General features: G+C 43.0%; 1 protein-coding gene across 1 annotated transcript in view; it reads right to left on the reverse strand.

The window, feature by feature from the left end:
* Positions 1-10,628: 10,628 nt before the first annotated feature.
* MFSD4A (major facilitator superfamily domain containing 4A) overlaps positions 10,629-22,429 on the reverse strand; it is a 73,476-nt gene continuing 61,675 nt past the window's right edge. The window contains exons 5-10 of the mRNA XM_015419344.1: positions 19,269-19,384; positions 18,200-18,373; positions 15,856-16,003; positions 13,583-13,653; positions 12,693-12,813; positions 10,629-11,821 (exon numbers count right to left, since the gene is read on the reverse strand). Coding sequence (XP_015274830.1) covers positions 11,760-11,821; positions 12,693-12,813; positions 13,583-13,653; positions 15,856-16,003; positions 18,200-18,373; positions 19,269-19,384 — 692 coding nt within the window. The 3' untranslated portion in view covers positions 10,629-11,759. The remainder of the gene's footprint in view (positions 11,822-12,692; positions 12,814-13,582; positions 13,654-15,855; positions 16,004-18,199; positions 18,374-19,268; positions 19,385-22,429) is intronic.

A 22,429-nucleotide genomic window follows, 5' to 3' on the forward strand; every position in this document is an offset into this window, starting at 1 on the left:
TATGGGCTTATGGGAAAATGACAGATTGGGAATCAAGAGAAGGAGATTTCATCAAAGTGATGCAGTCATTTTTAAGGAGCGTGTTCAGTTCCACAAAGACTGAGCTGATTTGATTTTGCCATTCCCAGTACAAATGCCTTTGCAGAAATTCCCTTCAAGGTGTGAGGGAATTCATGTGGAAATGCCTTAATTGGAGTCTAATCTCCACCATCTTTTCCTTTCCTCTCGTTATTTTGGCTTATTGCAGAAGTGCACACAACTGAAGCAGTTACATGGGCCGTAAGAGAACTTGACTGGAGGTAAGCAGGCCACCCTGTCTCACCTGTATCTTATGTCCCCAGAACTGCCTGTCTGAAGGGTGGTGGTGTCAGACCAAGGGGGGGGGGCAGAATGTCAGCTCTCTGCCCAGAGAACAACCGACCCCTCAACTCAGGGGAGGGAAAATTTCTGACTATTTCCCAGGGTAACAAAACACTGAGAAATTTCTAGCGAGTGGGTTGGAATGTTGCTGTGCTGACACCTCCCTCCTCCAGCCTTATGGGAGGGGCCGTGGGATATACAACATGGCTTCCCCTGTCCGCAGGTAGTCCACAGGCTGGATGTTGTGCACCTGTGGTTTAATGAAACTTTGTTTGATGAAAGGGATCTTTTCTGTGGATTCAGTGGCTGAATCTATATTGCCTGCAGCAGACAAAACCTTCCCTTTTGGCTGGTAACTGACTGTTTAATTGAAAGTCTTCATCATCTTTGGAAGCTGGCATTCTAAGACATTCTTGGAAAAGTGTGTGTGTATGTTGTGGTTTTAATGGCCTTGCTTTTATGGTTGGCAACTCCTGTATTAATGCTACAGGGATATAGTAAGAGAAGCTCTTATTTCCTTGCATGGAGGCATTTATGGTCGTATAGAAGAGAATCTGACAATCTTTTCAGGGTGGTATCTATAGATAAAGAATATCTAGCTTTGTGTGCTACAGCAAAAGATTTGGTTGTCTCTCGAGAACTATACATGATTCTGTGAGCAGGTACAATAAAGCTTTGTATAGATTATGGGGGGAAATTCTTTAGTATTCTAAAGATAATTGATAGTGCTTGGCAGGAAATAATACTCTTCTCTGATACCTAGCAGAGAAATTCTGACCTTAAATAAATCATACTAGCTGATGAATCCCTGCAATGGGTTTGGGGTTTTTTGGTGGCTATTGACTATTCATCCTGTATTTGTCAGGCTTTGTGTAGCATTGTCTTGGTTTTTGAGAATGTTATATGTAGGGAAAGGGAAATGAGCACTTGCGCTTTGCGCCCCTCTACCTCACCAGTGCATGAGGTACCCTCTGGGGAGGCATCTTTTCTTCTGGGTCCCTGAAAACAGTGGATTCGCAAATCAGAGAGAGAGAGCTGGGCTGAAATTTGAGGCCGTATAGATGCTCTGAAAACTAAAAATAACATGAAGTTATTGGAAGAGTTTCCTGTTACACAAGAAAAGTGTGGTTGGAAGGTTGACATGAACTCTTGATAGCCTGCAGTACCTTAAAATTGCTTTAAGATAGCACTTAACTTTGCGGCATGGCAATGGTTAACCCCCTCCCCTGGTGTTCCCAGAGACTTCACTGAACTGTGGTGGCAGTTTCAATGTGCTTGTAATTGACATGATGGGGAAGTCTTGTTTCCTTAGCTAGAGATGGGAAGCGTGATATCAAGCGTGTGTGCTTAGGCATCCAAGGTATCTTGAAGTAGGAGGAGATGCTCTGGGAACTACAGTAGTTCTGTACATACATCGCACTTGGATTCTGGGAATAGCTGCCAGGGCTGACTGTAATTTTAAAAGCACTTTAAGACTTGCAGCCACAAGTTGATATTTGTTAGACAAGAAGAGCTGCCTTTTTTTTTTTAGCCCAAGGCATACATGGCCTGCACAGTCTGTTGCCAGAGGTGTGCTACTGATTCATTTTCCAGATGTCCTCAGATAATGGTTTGAAAGGCCCATTCCAGTTATGCCTAAACAGAATGTGCATGTTTCATAGGCTTTTTAATATAGCTGTGGGTAGTATACGAGGGGAGGCATCTCGCATTCTCGGGTTTGGAAAGCAGCTCGTGTGCTTCCTCTGGCTCAAATGTAAATACCACAGCATCATTTAACAACTGTCATTCTAGGCTGGCTGCTTTTGCATGTGCATTGGGTCGGAGAGATTTTGAACCAAGGATTTTGCTTTAATTTTTCCTTGTGCACTAAAAGGGCAGCAATTAAATTATGTTTGCAGGCTCCTGCTTCATTTTCCCTCCACCAGCATGAAAAAAACAGGTTATCTTTGTTCAAGTATTTTTCTTGTGCAGTATATGAAGCAGCTGTGCAGTGTTTTTACATATACAAGTGGTGCAAAACTCAGATCATGTTGATAGCGGTTGTGTGTGCTCCCCAAGTTTTTGTGTTCAGTCAAAAAAGATGCACTGCTATAAAGCGATCATGGGCAGAAACAGAAGGATCACACCTCCATTGCTGGTGATTTGGTGGAGCTTTGTGGCTTCATTTTATTTTGCTGTTGCATTTCTGTATGGACATGAGTCTTTCTTTTTTGCTTATGCTTTGACATGTACAGTGGGTAATGTTCTTGCTTTCCATATAGGAGTGGAAGCTGTTGGGTGTCACAATCTACAATGGGGCTCCTGCATTTGGCCCTGGGGGTTACATGGGAAATCTGTGCCATTGCATATTTCAGTGTGCCTCTTCAACTAGAAGGGATAAATACTTGCTTTAAAAACGAGAATTTAAAATATTTTACCAAGATGCAAGCAGTTGCCTAACTAGGCTGGACAGAAGCCACTGTCCTACCCTCTGAATCACAATCATATAATCTCTCTCTCTCCCTCTCTCAGTGAGATGATCATGTTTCACCATCCTCCAGATCGGTTTCCGGCAGTAGAAAGTTGGGGAGACGAGTAGGGAATGGTTGCAACCAGAAACTCTGCCTGTAAGAGGATGGAGGGTGGGAGGAAGGTTCTCATGAGCTGATCTTAGACCAAGCCTTGGGTGCCTGTCAGTCTCTTACCCCTCCTTCAGAGTGGCCCAGGCAGCCATTTGGCCTGGGCCACAAAGAAGAGTACAGCAGGATAAGTGTCTGAGGGAATGTGTCCCCCATTGCCAACAAAGTGTGAATCAGCTCTGAATCCAGCCATTCTGATTCAGAGAGATTCCTGGTATGCTTACCCCTAAGCAATTGTTCAGACTCTCCCCAGGAACTTTAAAGGCGTGGAGCTGTACTGACAACTAATTCCCTGCATCTCGGGAAGAAGGCATCTCATGCAGAAAGGCTGAGGTGTGTGGCCACGTTGTGCTTTTGTTTTCCTTAATGTAACTGCATAATGAAAATGCATCCGGTTAATTGTTGCTCTGGAATTCCTGCTTAGTTGGAAAATGTTTAGGAAAAAGTTTGAGTCCAGTAGCACCTTTAAGACCAACGAAGTTGAATTCTCGGTGTAAACTTTGGTGTGTGTGCACACTTCATCAGACACATTACATATGATTTATCAGATACATTGACATGTAAGGCTTGAGGAAGTCTGTTTCAATGTATCTGATGAAGTGTGCATGCACACGCAAGCTTATACCCAGGATTAAACTTTGTTGCTCTTAAAGGTGTCACTGGACTCAAACTTTGTTCTGTTGCTTCAGACCAACACAGCTACCCACCTGAATCCTCCTTTAGGAAAGGTCTTCTGTGGCCAGATGTACAAAAAGCAGAGCATCAGGGAGCAAAGGTGCACACTGTAGTGCTTAATACTGTGGGGGTTTTGCCCATCCTGAGCAAGAGAGTTGGGTGAGAAGGGCTCCCTATGGGCTCAGTGTGCTCTGTGGAAGTTATTGGGATGCCTTCACTCTGTCTGTTGCTCTCTCCTTAGGAAATGGCTTTCAAGTTGGATTTCTGCTCTTGCCTGCAAACTTTGAGTTTCAGTGCTGCAGAGTTTCCCAGAGGCTAACGTAAATACAAATTATTTTATGTCTGTGTCTCAGTCAAATCCAGGGATGAACAGATCTCATTCACTTGCATACATGTTCTTTTTGGTATATTAACTTTTTATAAACAACAGTCACTCTTTTACATGAAAAATATTTCTGAAGTATTCAGAAATCCCTGTGTTCAAAGCTAAGCTTCTGATCTAACATAAGGGTTCAATGCTATGTTTGTACTTGTGCTACTCTACTTTTCTCCCCAATGGGAACTCAAAGCGGCTTACAGTGTTCTCCATTTTGTCCTCACAAGAAGTTGTATGGTAGGTTAGACTGAGAACATGTGACTGACCCAAGGTCACCCAGCAAGTTTCCTTGGCAAAGTTGAACAATCTGTGGGATATCCAAATCATTAATCAGTTTGAATTATAGTTTTACTTTCTCCCCCCCCCATTGTTTTGGTGTTAATACTGTTCACCTTATGCATGCTGTTGTATCAAAATTAGATATATTGGTTGATGTCAGCAGTATGGAGAAGACCTGCATTAGGGTCCTTGAAGGGGAGAGAACATTAATAAAGACACTGGCCAAATGACATGACAGTGAATTGTCAGTGTTTACTTCATTGTATTAGTTCCATCCTTGCTAGGAAAGGGACAGTATAAATACTATCAAAAGACTGGAGTTCTGTGTTCAGGCCAAATCATGTAAATAAGGCAAATCTAGCAAAGTTGCTTGGTGTTGGTGCTTCCTGGAGGTTTTGACCTGGGAAGCAGATAGAGGGGAGATATGCAGTTCAATTCTGTGTTTACTCAGACGTTGTAACTAGTTACAGTGGGAGATGTTTCCAAGTAAGTTTATGTAACATGGCAGCTGCAGAAGGATGAAGACATTTTAAAATTTCCTTTTAAAAAGGAAATCAGTCTTGGCATAAATGTCACAGATTCCTCTTTTCCTCTGTTGATGTCTATATTCGTGTTTTTATTTCATATTCTTGCTTTTTCTTTTGGCCTCCAGTTTCTTCTCTTGGACTCCACCAGGATTAGGTATATATGTTTGGTGGTTTCTTTCCCCATATCATCACCTTGAGCGAAGGATCTTGAGTGTGTAAGGTGCATTCCTTTGCTTGTTACCTTTAGTTCCTTATTTAACTTCATGCAGTCTTTTGTGGCTGCTGATGGCCTGCTTCGGTGGGGAGGGCGGGGTATAAATCTAATAAATAAATAAAGCAAGAGCCACTAATTGTCCAGGCAGCTCTCTTGGTTGCTTATGTCTTGATTAACTCTAGGTAGGATGAAAGAGCAGCATGGGCTATGTACCAAATCCAAGCTGAAATGGGTGTGGGGTTCTTTGCAACTGATCATTGGTGCTTTAAAAAAAATAATAATAATCTGCCACCCCGCTTGTAATTTCCCAGACAGTTATGCTCTCACTGGAGATCCCATTAGGAGTGTTAGTTCTTGTGGGCAAATTCCTGCCTTCTGCCTTACCAGCCATCCCTTCCCAAAGAGGTTCTAGTCCTTCAAAGAGGTAGGGACTGCTGTTACACATTTCTGAAGTTGAGGGAGACGGGTTGTACTTGCCTGTGGAGACAACTTTGCTGGAGAAGACCAGCAAGTAACCTTCACATACTGTGCCAGGAACATGCATGGTGTAAACCTTTGCACTTTATAGCCAGGTGGTTCTTTGGTGAGATCCTCTTCACCCTATCCTATTTAATGGTACCTACTCAAGATGCTTTAAACCTTGTTTCCAGTCAAGTAACTGTATTTCTCCAGAATACCAATCATGGAGGTATATGACTAAGGCATGGCCCTCTGTATTTAGTAAAAACATGTAGGTTGTATCTAAAGAGATGCTTAGGCTCAGATAGCAGTCTTACTCTTGCCTGGGTGTGTGTACTTATTTTTTGTTTTAATTAGATAACCTTCCCATCTCAGGCTACTTTTGAAACTCTCCTCTAGTTTCAAAAGCTGCTTTCCATGATAGTTCCATGTGCCAAAGATGACTCCCGATGCGATGAGTCTTTGGCCATTGTTTCCTAGCACATACTGCCCCCCCCCCACTTCCAGTGCTACAGAATATATTGAGTTGAATCTAACCAGTGGTCGGAAGAAATAAGCATGCAAGTCAGCACTCTATAGACATAGGTAATGTAGTTGAGCTTCTGAATTGTGTTTATTGCTTTTTGCAAGCTGTGTCTTTTGAAAGTTCTTGCACTTTGAGGATGTTTTGTGTACATCTGTTAGGCCCCATTATGTTGTCCCTGCTTTGTAAGACATAACTGTAGAACTGTTCACAAAGGTGTCATTTTCTCTGAGTCTTTTAAATGAAGTAAGATCTTACATTCATGGAATTGGGCTTATTGTTTAGCAGCCTGGATGGGTGAAACCATCTCCTGTTATATGATCAGTCAGTGCCTCTTCCTTTGCTTGCCAATGGCAATCAAGCTGGCAACGGGAGGCCGTTTGCTCTTCCAAGTCACATGAATAGTAATTTGGGCAAAGATTTAATTTTTAAATCTCACTTAAGAGTTCATGATTATGGAATGATCGACTCAGAGTAAACTTCTTTGTGATGGGTGAATTCCACAGTGGCATGACCAAGATGTTTAATTTCAGATGTGTTGTCAAAGAAGCAAGTGCTATTGGGAAATTGTCCTGCCACATTTTTTCTTAGGTGATGCCTGAGCAGTACTCTAAAAGAGCACCATGTTAATAACTGGAAGTATTTACCTTCAGGCTGTCCCCGGGGGGGGGGGGGGCTTCTGAGCAGCAAACTCCTTAGTTTGTGGAATGAGGGGAGGGGTTTGAATATGCAAGTTTGCTACCAGGTCTCTTGAGCTGTGAGCTCCTTTTTTTTTTTTTGCTTGTCTGTTTTGAAATTGTGCTTTAAAGTTGTTGACTTTCAGTTTTGCTGTTCTGTTGCACAGATTTTTATATATTAGGTAGAAAATGAAAAAATATAAATACTTTGTAAACCTTATATAGAAAGTCTCGTTTTTAAAGATTTTTTAAAATATCGTTTGTATTTTTGCTGCAGTGTTACCAGATGGCCTTATGTATGTCACATTGCTTGTGATGGATACAGTAGCATACTCTGATGTTTTTGTTTGCTATGTTTGTATTCATGTATGGTGTTCCATGCATCTTTTAAGCAAGGGAAGTCTGGGGATTGGGAGGTGGGGTTGGGGAGAACCACAACCTACGTCATTTTATCTATATATTGCAATGCAGGAAAAGTCTCATAAAATGAAAGTAACCAGCAAAACTATAGGTAAGGGGCAAGGGACTTGCCTGTCAGTGCCCTAAAACACTGGTAATGTAATGGATTCTGCCAAATGCTGACCAACTAACTCTTCTGCTGGCTTACACAGGCACCGTTTAGTTGAAGTCCCTCGGAAGATGGGGAACTTGGATGCTCCCATTGAATGGGCAGGCTGTGCACAGTGTGCTTCTTAACAGGATCTCAGTGGACAGAGCTCTTTGATCATTGTTGTTCAGAAATGATTTGTTGTTCAGTCGCACAGTCGAGTCCTGTTAAATTCTTCTACTCAGTTAGTTGCTTGTTCTGGCATTGGTCTGGTATAGCCGAGGGAAGTCATGACTTTTCAGCTGTCATGTTGATTTTAAGTAAATGCTCTCATCATTGGTTCCCCTTTTTCTTGATCAATTTTCCAGGAGAAGCGTCTGCTTTTTCCTAGTGTGGCTCAGACTTGACTGTTCACCTGCTGGTTAGTGCAGGAAAGAACAACAGGGCTGGCTTTGCAGGGTCATCTACCGTAGGACTGGCAGAAGGGAAAGAGAAAAACCCCTGCTGTAATGTTCCAGCCCTCCTCCCAGGCCTATTTCACTGATCCTTGTAAAGGAAACAAAGGCAGGTCAAGCTCCTTCCATCCTTCCTCTTACAGCTGGGGGCGAGCACTTAGTGCATAAGGGGAGGGGCTTTTGGGTCTGCAGCATCTGTGCCGTCTGGCATATCCAAGGAGAGCATTTGGTTACATCAAGGAAAAATGCATGCAAGTTACGTGCCTCCCTATATACTTGCGAACACAGTATGTGCTGTTTTTGAAGATCTGGCAATCTGTCTAATTGGGATTTCTTAATGTTTGGCAGGTATTTAGCCTATTGCTACAATAGTTGTGAAGTTAGCTGGGGGGAAAGTAGCTTCTTGGAGTCTCATTCCCTTTTCTAAAAAAATGAAATTCTGTATCTTTTATATATCCAGTATGCTAATGCCATGGTGTAAAAATAATGCTGTTAACATTTTACAGTGAGTGCACATACATCTGTTAGTGAGGAAGGCCAGTGCGCATTCACTTCACAAATGTAACCAAGGACCAGTACCTGGATAAATGTGGGGTTTAAATCACATGCTCAGCTGTACTTGTGTCGAATGTAACATGAAAATTTAAATGTATAAAGAAATACCAAATGTATGCTGTACACAGATTGTAGGTGCGCTCACTGTAATTTGTGAACAGGACTAGTATGTAATGCAATTGTATACGTAGCCAAAGTTTTAAGTAATGTCAGTGTTATTCTGTTGGACTGTAAGCACCTCTGGGTAACATATTAGGGAGACCTTCATGATGTTTGATGCTGGTTAGAAGGGAAAAATGTTTCATTAGAACTTGGGGGCTGTTGTCAGATGTGACCAATAATTGTCCAGAGTTAGTCTTAAAGTATACATGGGCTGCACGGTCATTTGCTGGAGTGGTTTGCTTTCAGAGGGTGGTATATTGGCTCTTTGTTTTTACATTTAGACATGATGAAGGTCTTTCCTGAGAAATCAGGTGACTTTTTCTATTGCTTAGATTTTCTGTGCAAAAAAAGTTATGGCAATCTTTCTTTTTTAAAGAGTTTTTGGTGGGAGGGGAATGTTAAATATGTTAAAAACAGACAGAGGGATTTGCTTTGTATAATAATGCAAGTTGACTTTAAAACTTGTAGCAAATTATGTTAATAAGGATGTGCAACCAAACTTGCAAAACAATTGTATTTTTTTAAATAAATATTTTTTAACAAAGCTCCTTATCTTGAATGTCTTCTCTTCTGCAGTGGAAGACGTTGCCATGCAGCATCCTGTATATACTTCTTGAAATTGATGCAACAATGTTCTCAGCAGGTGTCTGGTATTGTTAGAATCCTTATGTTCAGTGTCACCTTCTGCCTATATTCAGTGATGGGACTGTACTTGAAGACTGGGGAAGTGATACATATTCATTGCCCAGCACTATTGCTGTTTTCAAATCACACCTGAGATTCTTCCAAGCTAAAAAGTATTTTAGGTGGTCTCCTGATACAGTTTCAGAACCTGGCTTTAGAAGAATTTAAACCCTCCGCCTCTCTTACAGGTTTCCTTTACCTTTCTTGCATTTACATTCTAAGAATCAGCAACTATTAACTGGTATGTGGATGAAAGTGACATGAACTATTAAGAACAATGTGCAGAGATCTAGTAGGGACAAGGTGTACATGAAATCAGCTTTTCACAGGTTGGATCCTTCATGTAGAAAAGAGTGTAGTGAAGGCATAGTTGTTTCATATAGCACTGTGCATAGTTCCCCTTGTTGGAGTGAGACTATACACAATGTGGGGAACAGAAGACCATCTATCTCAGGTTTTGATTGGTTGTGGAGGCTGAATCCAACTCTCCTTTCCCAGCACAAATAATGATTAATACTATGAGCTGACAGTGTCCATATATAAGTGTGCAAGTATGCAGCACATTGGTATAAGTAGCTGTAACTCTTAATGTCAGATTAAAGAAATGCTAGAAGATGTGTGATTGGATCTGCCCAGCATTCAAAAGAAATGCTGATAGAAACCATGCAGGGGTTGCTAATTAGAATTTGCCCCCCATTATTATTTTCAGATGGAATAGGGGCAGATAATGGATATGTTAGTTCAATTTTAGCGAAATGACTTGGGTAGGAAAGAACTGAACCAGCTTCTATTAGTATCTAACAATCCTGGGGGGTTCCAATCACAGAACTCTCCCCCCCCCCCCCCCCCCCCCCGCAGCTACTAGATTGCTTGTCTTCTCTTCTTATGGCACCCTCATGGTGAATGATTGCAGCCTAGGTAATAAAGCACCAATTTTATTGTGAGGTGTCTTTTCAAAAGACATCATGAAGTGCATCAGTTGACTACACTCTACTGTTAAAGGGGATAAATGTGAGTTTTGGACATTACTATGGCTATGCATAAAAAAAGTTGGAGTGGCAGGAGGCCATTTTATTTCTTGGAAACAAAGCGAAGAGAGCCCATAACCATGTTTCATGTCTCCTTCAGATAGATTTTTTTTTTAGGGGGGGGGAGTACACTGAGTTGGGTGCCTGGCAATCATATTTCATGTAAAAATTTGCAGGCTGTGGAGAGTTTGAATGTACCAAGTAAGCTGAATGCACATGCCACATAGTCAACTCAGGGGACCTATAAGCAGTTAAGAATGTGTGAGTAAACTGTTACGGTCAGAATGCCCCCTTACTTAACCACAGATGCTTTGTTGCTTTAGCAAGGTCCTCCTATTCCTGCATTCTTGGAAAGAACCCCATAAAAGAGCAAATCTGTGGGTAATTTAGGCAGTCACCTACCTGGGGACTTTCTGCTCTCCCTCTTAAGTGTGTGTTTGTGTGTATAAATATAAAACATGACTGCACACACTCTGTATTCAAGGATGTTGTATTTCAAGGTTTGGGCAACACAGAAACCAAAGATGAGGGTGCATACCCATGCAACATAGCATTCTGTAAGTCAAATGGCAACAAAAGTTTGGTATCATGTACAGTTTTGAGATGAGCAGGGTGACCAGCCTGTCGGGCACAATTTGCTGCTTCAGTGAAGTTGCTGGTCCCATCTTAGTCACTCCACAAAAGTTCATGCAACAAGAGCAATCACATTAATTAACATTCCCTGTATATACATATGTATATTAGGGGGCAGCATCTGCAACAAAATCAACCTCTCGTTCTGCTCAAGTTCCATCTTCAAGCTATCCCATCACCTTCTCTTCATAACAGTCATTAACATTGCTACTATTATCCGGCTACCTTCACTCTGGGCTGTTCAGTACCTTTCAAGTTCTGCTCCTGGAAGGCACCTCTTGTTATATTGCACATAATGGAAGAGACTTGATGTTTGGCTTCGTGTACATCAGAACTTTCACCCAGTCCCAGTTGGGCAATTCCTGCAATGGAAGTAGGCTACAGCTTTTGTGCTAATTTTAAGAGCTCAACCTATTTTGGTCCAACGATGCTTAATCCATCACTAGCTGTACTTAAACCACCTCTACCAGCTTGGGGCCCTTCGGCCATGCTAAGATAACGAAATCCCATTTTTTTGGGGGGAGAATTGTACAAAACTTGCATATCACAATCATGATACAGCAGCAGGACTAGAGAAATTTTTAAAAATTACTCTGCAGCAAACAGCTTGCAGGTTACCAAATTAGGAGGGCTATACAGAGAGAGGCCTCCCAGTGAGAGTGAATATAAGGAGGGTGCGCCCCACAGTGTGTAAGAAGTGACAGCAGTACACTTGTTCACCACCTGCTTCCACAAATTTCTTTACCAGAGAAATTAGATTTCCATATCAAAAATGCAGCCCTTCTAGGATTCTGCAGCTTCAGTCCCTTAGTTTGTGCTGCAGTGAGCCTTCCCTGATAACCATGAATGGTTTTTTTGCTAGGAACAAGTGGGAACCAAAAAGTCTCATTGTAAAAACATTTCAGGTAGTTTAACCAGGTGGTGAGAGCAAAATCTTTCACTCATAGTGACACTGTGCTTGGTCCAAATACAAATGTGATGCTTCCTTTAGCTCTGATAAAGTTCAGGCTCCCCCATGGGTGGTGGCTTGTCAGGTGACAGATCCATATCTGCAAAAGAAAAGTCCCGTCACTTCTGTTGAGTATAGACAAGCACATTAGAAAGGCAGCTTGTACATATTCCAGGACTAGAAAGCTTCACATTGTAGGTACACTGCTGGTGGAAGACTTGAGTCTCCAAACCCAACGTGTGGGGTATGCTAGGGGGCTATAATCCATTGCACTCTGCCCCCTCCCCAAGTCTTTCACAGTTTGTGTATTTATTGCGATAAACCCTGAGACATATATGGTACCACATGGTGAAACCAAAGTCTAGTCCATTGGGGTAGGTACTGATACATGAAACCTGTAGCAATAAGAAACCATGGGATGATTTCATCATACGCAAAACAAAGCAATGCTGGAGACTGATTTGTCCAGGGGGGAAAAAACACCTGGATGTGATACCGCCTTCAGAACAACACAGTGATGCTGGCAGCTTTTAAGAACAGATCTATTGTTGACATAAAGGGTGTTAATGCTAGTACAGGAGTGAAGCTGTTCTTTGGGTTTGCCTTCTAACTGAAAAGATGGATAGCTAATATCCTGCAAGTTTGAGCTGTCTCAGGATTTTAGTAAAGAAAGCCAACCAATGTTTGTTTATTTAGCTGTTTAAAAGTGTTCTTTCCCACACCTACTTGCTGCTTCTGCAGTGTGTTTCATTTGCAGTCATAGGAGAAGGCTGCAGAAAAGAAAGTGAACCCACGTGTTCCTGCAAGAGGGTTGTGGGCCAGTCCAAGCAGGAAGACAGGACAGGATGCAGCTATAAAATAAACACTTCCTTACATTTTTATGGGAAGCTCTGCCTGCTTGCTCTGAGCTAACATATGCCCCACTCTTCCTTTCTTTCTGAAGTATGGGGGTAAAGGCTGGCTGTTCTTACCTGATTGGGGCTGAGGGTGCATCCTGTGGAAGAATAAAAGGAAGACGTAGAAAACGAAGGCCAAGGCTCCAAAGATGGTTCCACAGACCAGGAAACTGTAACTGCCCTGGTCGTGAATGATCTGTCACAAAGGAAAACACTGGCTTTAGGTGGTTTAGACACAGGCCCTACATAGCACTAAACTAATTAGAGAAACCCATGGGGCTTGGTAGGTTCAGAGCCAGAGGAATAACAATGTTTGACTGAGATAACTTTTGCCCGGGCAAGTGATTTCAGCCACAGCATTTGACCTCCAGAGAAAGCAGCAAACATCATCTGTTTCCCAAGGGGTTTGACTTCCAATGGAGGAAGTGCATGTGTGTTGCAGGGAGGGCCAGCATTGCTGGTTGCTAGTTCAAGAAGTGTACTGTTCAGCTTCTACCTGCAAGTGTGTCTAAATCCTCTTATAAACAGATGTTATTAAACTAAGTAGTTCTCCTATGGGAAAGAAGCAAGACAGGGAAAGCTAGACAGCTGCATTCTTCAAGACAGAGGAAAATTTTTAAAATGCCATTGAATGACCTTGGCTGATTCCATGATTCCCAAATTCTTCCCTCTGAGGATAGTAGGTTATGAAATCTTTTTCCACTGTGTTGTAACAAATCTAATTATTGGTTGCTATTCATCTCAACCTGTCTTGAAAACCAAAGCTAGCTTTCTAGAGCCTCCATAAACAATGAGAAATATTTCCACAAATAACACATTCGTTTTTGTGGGGAAGGTGCTCACGTTATTTTGAAGGTGATAACCAATATGTTCAAGATCTCTTTTCTGAGGTGGCTATGAGAATCAGTCCTAAGTGGCAGCAGAAGAGGTGTAGATCAAGAACACCTACACCTGAAAGGACTTACCGATCCTACCAGCAACTGCAGAACCATCTCTCCAAATCCTGCTCCCGTCACCAACACAGTAGTGGCACAGCCTAAAATGAAAAAGGTTACATCACTGCTCTTAACTGTAACAAGCCTTAGAATAACAGTAAATTAGAATAGTTGATACAAATAACCAGTTCTACATAGTATGCCTGACCAACACTGATCAGTAAGAATTCTTCTAAATGGATAACAAAAAGTGGTAAGTTTCACTATAGTTTATAGAAAGCCAAAAATTGGTCATCTTTTGTTACAGCAAAGGTGGAATCTGCAGACTGTTCTGATGAGTATAGGAAGAACTTAAGTGAATTGTTTGAATACAATGGCATAAAAGCATCAGGTGGCCAGTACAGAGATTGTATGAAAATAAAAAGCTATTTAGGAGGTACATTCTCTCATCTTCTTGTCAGCCTGCTTTAGGGAGATCCACACATTCAACATGCTTGCTCGAAGCTTGGCCCAGACAAAGTGGTTATTCAGCCCCAAAATCTGTGCAGCAAACTGTCCGGCACCTTCAGGTGAAAGAACTGTAGAACAGCCAAGACCACAAGCAGATAAAATGAAGACAACGGGTAACTATCGTAGGGTGCCTGTGTGTTCCGTTTCTATGACAAGTGAATCTTTAATAAAAACACGGATGGCTTCCTTCCCATTAGACAAAGTTTCTCCCACCCAGGCTGCAGCAGGAGATGGGATGACAACAACAGAACAGAGGAGGACATTTAACACGGACTGGTAGAAGTCAATGGCACAAGCTTCCTTCTGCTAAGGCAGACAAATTGTGTCTTCTTATAAACTATGTGGTTTGTTTTAGTTTTGTAAGAATAAAATGGTATAAGCGCAGTAGAACCCAGTGGATTGTTGTTTACTGCAATTTGAACTGGAAGATTCAGATTTCATTTTTGAGGCACCGGCTCAGTTCAGAAATCAGAGCCTGCCCAGGCGGGGCGGGCAGGGTACAAATTAAACAAACAAACAAATAATACTTTAAACAAACTACCTGTGGCTAATTGATCATCCCAAACACAGGCCACCCCGTTAACTATGGTTCACATGTATCCAACCAGGATCTTGGCTTGGAAGCACCAGAGCGTTTCTGCAACCAGATGGATTTCTGCCTCTGGAACATGAGTTTCTTACCACCCCCACACCCCACGGCAGCCTAAAGTACCGCTCAGAGACTTACAGCAACAAAATAAATCACGGTTTTGCATTGCGTCCAAACTAAGCCACAGAATCACCACATCGCTTTAGATAGGATGTTTGTTCACTGTTAATTTCACACACTATCTGGTGGCCAATCCGGGCATAACATGACGTTTACTATTAACAGGAAGCCACAGACAATTTCTACTCCCTGACAAATGTACCTGTCTGTTGTATTCACACATACATTGTGTTTTGTGTAGGCCTTAAAACACTTAATGTGCGACGTTACCTTCTGAGTCCCATTTGTAAAGCGCAAAAAGAACCTCACCTGCCCAGGCGGGGCGGGCAGGGTACAAATTAAACAAACAAATAAATAATACTTTAAACAAACTACCTGTGGCTAATTGATCATCCCAAACACAGGCCACCCCGTTAACTATGGTTCACATCTATCCAACCAGGATCTTGGCTTGGAAGCACCAGAGCGTTTCTGCAACCAGATGGGTTCCTGCCTCTGGAACATGAGTTTCTTACCACCCCCACCCCCCACGGCAGCCTAAAGTACTGCTCAGAGACTTACAGCAACAAAATAAATCACGGTTTTGCATTGCGTCCAAACTAAGCCACAGAATCACCACATCGCTTTAGATAGGATGTTTGTTCACTGTTAATTTCACACACTATCTGGTGGCCAATCCGGGCATAACATGACGTTTACTATTAACAGGAAGCCACAGACAATTTCTACTCCCTGACAAATGTACCTGTCTGTTGTATTCACACATACATTGTGTTTTGTGTAGACCTTAAAACACTTAATGTGCAACGTTACCTTCTGAGTCCCATTTGTAAAGTGCAAAAAGAACCCCACCTGCCAAGGCTGCCAATTAGGCCCAATAAGGGATGCTCTTGACTGGCCAGTGCTCACGGAATAAGGCAGGGCTGTCTGCCTAAACCTGGTCTCAGTGGGGTCTTTATAAGAAAGACAAGAAAACCAAAATGACTCAGCTCTTGGTAGGCAAAGGTAAGCTTTTCTTCTGCCTTATCTGTGGTTCTTGGTGCTTTTCCTAGTGGAAGGAAGCAGGTTTAGAAATCTGGTTTACCTCTGTACTGGAGAATGTCTTCAGTGTAGGCCAGCACACTGGGGAAAGTGCTGCTGAGGAACAAGCCCAGGGATGCTGTCCCCACAAATAAGAAGACCACGCTGTAGGAAAAGATCAGCAGCAGGAAGAACGTGAGAAGCACCCCAACCTGCAGTGACACACCAGGAAGGAGGATCAACATGGAGTCAAAAAGTATGCAGATGTCTCAAAAGATGAACAAACTTTTTTAAAAAAATCCAGAAAATGGCTCAAGTGAGCCTTGCCTCTTGATAAACAGTTTATGTGTGCTTGAGCATCTTTCAGCATCCCAGTGCCCAAACAAAGTAAACTACTTCAGAGTAATCAGAATGCTTCACAGAAGCTTTGTGTTTGAGCAAAGAAAGCCCTCTGTGTGGGCAGAAATTAATATGCTACCACTTGGTAATTGCCGCACACATGAATGCTCCTTGATTTACAGGCATGAAATCCAGGGGGGTATATTAGATGCTCTGGTAGATTCTGCTGGAGTAAAAAATATCATGCCATTTCCCTGCATCCCAACAGATCACGTGGTTTTAATTTAAGTAAGGGCCACAGTAGACAAACACCAGGAAGCAGCTCACAGTGCTGTGACTGCTCCTTGAGCTCTTCAACACAGACCCGAAAGCCTGATACTCTAAAGCCACACTGCTCTGCAGCAGCACCTGCAACAGAGAAGCTGAGCAAAAGCGCTCACTCTCCTGGCCTGCTGGCTAAACTGCTTCACCAGTGCAGCACCTTCCCATCTCTCGCAAGTGGCTGCAAGGCACTTTGTTTAGGCTGGCTCTTTTGTGCCGCACAGCTGCTTATGTTAGATAGGAGGTGGTTGCACTTGGCGGGGAGGGGGGGCAGCTGAGCTGGGAGTCAAAGAAAACTCTTCCACCAGGAAGTCTAACTGTGGTACATCAGCCATTGCTGGAAAGAACCGAGATAATATTTTTGGAAGTGTGCTCATCTTGGCCATAACCAGGCAAATAGGTTATTTCAAGATTATTTCTGCCCATGGGTATTCTTTTTTCATCAATGGACTAACTGCCAGCAAGGACTGCACATCCCCACAGCAATGCAGGGTGTGAATTTTGATCTGCTTTTAAAGGCAGGGGCCCAGCATAAGTAAGAGACTGATGTTCCAGACCTGGTGTTTTAGAAGTCAAAGGGGACACACCTATAGAGAGCAGAAGACAACCTGGACTGCCAAGGATGATGTATGTCTGGCCATTGCCGGCACTCACAGACTGCAAGAAATGGTTGCAAACCAGATGCACAAGTCCCTTCAAAAGGGCCACCCGGATCTGTCTCAGACCCTCATGTGCACTTCATTCATTCTTATAACACACCTTGTTTTAAGCATGTGCAGGAAAACACTTGAGCAAGTCTTACTTTAAAGCGTTTAACACAGACCCTAAAAACAAGGCCACGCTGTGTGCATCATGGCAGATTTTTACTCTACCCTCTTAACAAGTGAATGAACGGAACCAGTTCTCTGCTGCTGGTCTGACCTCAGAGAAGGCAGTGGCCAAAATGGAGGGCAGGGGCTAGTTTGAGTATTCATTCCTGTGGAAGAAGAAAATCACTCCTGCCCGAAGAAGGGACCAGGCCTCTCCTGACAAGCAGGAGAGGCAAGGGCAGGAATTCAGAACAAGCTCTGCTGGATCAGACCAAAGGTTCTTTTAGTCCAGCATCCTATATCCCACAGCAGCCAACTAGACATCACAAGAATTGGTCCTGGCACTCATTTCTCTGCCATAATGGGGTACAAGAGTTGAGATGTTTGCCGTAGTCACTTTCTGCTATCTTGGTTTCTTGCAGGTTTCTTGTAATAACCATGACAAGATGGTGGCAGCAGCTCCAAAGGATTTATACCTTCTTTCATTAAGATGGATGCATGTGAAATGGCACCAAAATACCAGCATTAGTAGAGCTGCTGAAATACATGAACACTGCTGGGAATTAGGCTCTCCCTAACTAAGAGGGAGGACATGGAACTGAAATTTATCCACAGTACCAATTCACACTGATTTTATATATGTCAGAACAACTCCTAAGAAACCAAGAGAATTAAAAACTTGAGGATGCCCAGATGGTTTTGTTAAGGAGAACTTCAAACCAAACTACAATTCCCAAGGTTCCGTGAAGGAAAGCCATGTCAATTTGTTTATGTAACAAACAAGCGCTTCGTCATATTGGTAGGGTGGTGTTGCTTCCAAAATCAGGAAGCCAAGCACCAATTGGCTCAGTGCCGCTCGCTTGCCAAGAAGCGTATTAGCCTTTGCAAAGTTCCATATCTTGGCTGCCTTAGAAATACCAGAGAAAGATTAGGCCATACCACATTGATGAAAACCATAGTTGCTGGCTTCATTCTGTATGACACAGGGATGGAGATAAGCCTGCCCATTGTGATGAACCCCCAGAAGAGGCTGGGCAAATATCCAGCCATCTTATGTCCCACTGAGAGTGGTTCCTCCACAGCGTAGCTGTACACAAAACCCGAATACTCGCCCTGCAAGAGAAACAAAGAATACCTGACATTAGAGTTGCATCACCTGGACCACTGTCTTTTCAGTGCTAAGGGAGGCCCCTTCCTCATGCTAGATATTGCATCCTCAACAAAGTCCATGGAAGGCCTACTGGATAAAGCCATTAGAAGGAGCTATGGTGATCCTTAACTCAAGGGTCTTGGGCTCAGCATAATCTGAGGAAATACTGAAAATAAAGGGAGCAAGGGCGATTGCACTGGCAATCTTGGATTAACAACCTAATAAATAAGAGCAAATGCTACATGCTTTAGGCCAGAAGGAGCTGATATGCAAATGGAAGAACAAAATTAGGAAAGAATGAACAGTCTGCTCAATCTTAGCATGAACTGCACATGCACAGGGTCCAAGGAATGTTACCAGGAAATATCTGCCAACCATTACTCACTGGAAAAAGATCCAGGTGGTCAGCCGTGTTGGTTTGAAGCAGTAGAACAAATTTAGAGTCAAGTGGCACCTTTAGGACCAACAAAAGTTTATTCAAGGTACGAGTTTTTGTGTGCATGCACACTTTTTCAAATACATTGGAATGGAAGGTAAGGTTCAAATTTAGACAGGGGTGGAATAGCAAATTAACATGTAACATGAAGATGTTTTAAGATATGCGAAGACAAAACTAAATAACAAGCTAAGGTTATAAGGTCAACAGTTGTAAAGCAATAAATACATCAAAATAAGACTGAGAAGAAGACTTGAAAAAGCACACAGCAAGCCACTCACTCTATCTCTATCATTTGTTTCTTGGCTTATGAGTACTGTAGCCCAGGTGCATAGTTCAAGTATGTCCAGCCCTTCTTGGGAAGTTAGAGCACAGCAGCTATCAACCTGATACAAGTTCTCTGCCACTTGTCCTTATCTTACCATGATCCCATCAGTCATGAAGAGGAGAAGGGCTCCAGTCACATGGACGGCAAAGTAGGAGCACGGAACGCCTCTGAAGTTCTTGCTTTGGCAGCATCCAAAGAGGTCACCATGCCCTGGATAACAAAAACAATACTGTGCAAGTAAGCCTTGCTGAACCTTCTTGACTGGCCACGATCTCTCTACATGTGCAAGAATGATTTCTTCTGCAATAGGTTCTGGGACTTAGCAATGATTCTAGTGACATCTCTGCCTTTGAAGACATTCTGCAGGTCTTTTCTGGTTCAAACAGGAAGGGACTGTTCACTTTTGCATCAAAATGAAGCCCGAGAAATGTGTCTTTATGTTAAAGACTTAGACTTGCCATCAATCTCAACTCTACTGCCAGGCTGATTATGACATCAGATTCAAGAGAAGAGAGAGACTTGACCAATGTAATATAAGGACATCAGAAGAGAGTACAATGAAGTAAAAGGACCTGTGCTTCAGAAAGCCTGGATAAGACCTTTCTCCCCCCACCCCCCCCCCCCCCCCCGCCTTGTGTGTGTATGAGATCACACACTTGTTTCCCTAGCTCCCTGATGTTTCAGTGCTAGGAATATGTGTATGAGGGAACTGGTGTTAGGTCTCAGTGACCCCTCCCCACAATTCCTGGTTCAACAAGTTCACACAAATTTAGTTCAGGCAGCAGGGGATAAGGACTTTTGCCATCCCGTTCTGCTTCTGGGCTTCCTGGTGCTATTTAGTTAGATAGAAGAGTAACCAAAAAAGAAACTTACAAAAAACTTCTGGCAACCCACATGCCCCTTCGTATTCAGATAAGAGAACAGTAAAAGAATGCAAAAATCCTGGGCACAAATTATTTCACCCTGTCTAGGGGCCAGTTTAGGCCATGGGAAAGCTATGCAGGTAAAATGGTGCTTCTCTGGGTTTATAAATCAAGTAAGCTTGGAACTGGATTAACCGGACTATGTTCCACAGAAGGTTTTTGTCTATTAGGTCTCTTATGAAGAAAAAGTTACCATGGCATATGATATTTTTCAGGTCCTTCCACCATATGGGATTTGCCAGCCATGCTGAAGCCATAATTTTCCTGGCTTGCCACAAAGACTAGGGGGGAACTAGCCTAGTTGCTGCATGGATGGGGGGGAACAGGGGCTGAATCAGAGCCCCCTCCCCCCTGATGTATGCACATAAACATATCTGACAGTACGTGCCACATATATGTACTGTCTAGCATTCTGGGAGTGTGCGTACATGTACAAACATATCTGAAAGCTGGTAAGGTCTACAGCATCATCACCAGATAAACAGATTTAAACACACACACACACTTCTTTCAAGGTTGTAGTAATTACACTCTTGGCACATACTGACTGTTTTTCATCTTCAAGCTATTTCTATGCAAGACTATAATGGTTCTCCTTTTACTCATGGGAGTTATTGCAATACAGGGAAACAGCCTCATTCTTATTAGGAGGCCCAGTTTTCACTTCCTCACCACTAACACAAAGCAGCTATGAAATTCCATTCTAAACTAGCAAAGCATTCTCTATGGATGGGCATCAATGGCAATGCTGAATATAGTACAGCAAAGAACTTAAACTCAGAACAAAGAACTCAGCCTGCTTTGGTAGGGAGGGCGGGGTATAAATCCAGTAAATAAATATAAATAAATAAATTATTCACATATTACCTAAGACTCCTGCTATACTGCAAAATCAGTTAAAAGCTGTAAAGGTCCCGCCCTGCTGGACCAAACAGAAGCCATAATCTGCCTAACTAACTACAACAGAAGCTAAAAAATGACCAGCATTCTTTGTATTCTTGGCTACACTGAGTCAACCTACTTGGAATTGTTTGGGTTTCTTCATTCAGAGGAGGAGGGTTTTGACAGGGTTGGATTTCTAATGAGGCAATCTGAGGTGGATTGGGGTGGGTGGCAACACCCATCTTGCCCCCTTCTGCTGCCCCTTTCTAAGAAATGGATGAGGTAATCCTCAAAACCTCCTTGCTCCCCCAAGCCTCCTTAAGAAGCTGTGCAGCAAGGGCACACAACACTTCCCAAACTCTTCCAAGACTTTGTCTTCTTACAAGACTCTGGCTACCATTTCTGGTTGCCAGTTAACAAGGTGACCAAAATGATGGCTGAATTCTAGAGAGGAAGTAATCTCATGATAGTTTGGGAAGCAGCTCAGAGGTGTCAAACAAGGGCCGGATCAGACATAAATGTTACTTTGTCATGCCAGGCCATGTGTGCCATAAAATGTAATGCCAGGTACCAAACATATAAACTTCATAAATGACACGGGCAAACACAATTAACAATATTATTTTTTTACTCAAAATACAAACAAAAGCAATTGATTCCTAGCAGTGAAAGCAATTTATTTACTGGAGAACCCACAAAAGCCCCAATAAATGTATTTGATCATCTATTCCAAGGGATAAGAACATAAGAGACGCCAATGTTGGATCAGGCCAAAGGCCCATCCAGTCCAACCCTCTGTGTCACACAGTGGCCAGAAATACCAGGTGCCATCAGGAGGTCCACCAGTGGGGCCAGGACATTAGAAGCCCTCCCACTGTTGACCCCCCCCCCAGCACCAAGCACAAGGGGATACCATAAAAGGGAGGGTACCTTACACTTCTATACAAATTACTTTTGTATATATAGCACTTTTAGGAGACAATGAGTCATCTTCCTTGCAAGTAAGTAAGGTAGTTTTTTAGCAACTCACCCCCCACCATACACTCAGCATCAGCAGCCAAGCACGACTATGATCCATCTTTTGCTTTTTGTTTCCTCTCTTCCCCTGTCCAACCTCCGAGGATCTCAAGGAGGCACACTGGGCCTCTCCCTCTACTGCCCCATCCCCACCACCACCAACAACCCTGTGAGGTGGCCCAGGCTGAGTGACCAGCCCCAGGTGACCAGGACGACAGTGTCTTGGCTCAGGAGGAGCAGGGGTCTGAACCTGGCTCTCCCAGATCCCCTCCTGCATTTCCCACAGAAGCAGCATGGCTGAGGGGAGGGGAAGGCCTGACAAAGAGGCCGTTTCCAAAACCTCAAAGGGGTTCTTTTTGTCCTCTCGCAACCCCTTTACCTTCATGGGCTGAGAAAAGGTGTGGGGCAGGAGGGAGGTCGCTGTCCCCCAGCC

This window comes from Gekko japonicus, unplaced genomic scaffold, assembly GCF_001447785.1.
Source record: "Gekko japonicus isolate JY-2015 unplaced genomic scaffold, Gekko_japonicus_V1.1 scaffold276, whole genome shotgun sequence".
In the NCBI taxonomy this organism is placed as follows: Eukaryota; Metazoa; Chordata; class Lepidosauria; order Squamata; family Gekkonidae; genus Gekko; species Gekko japonicus.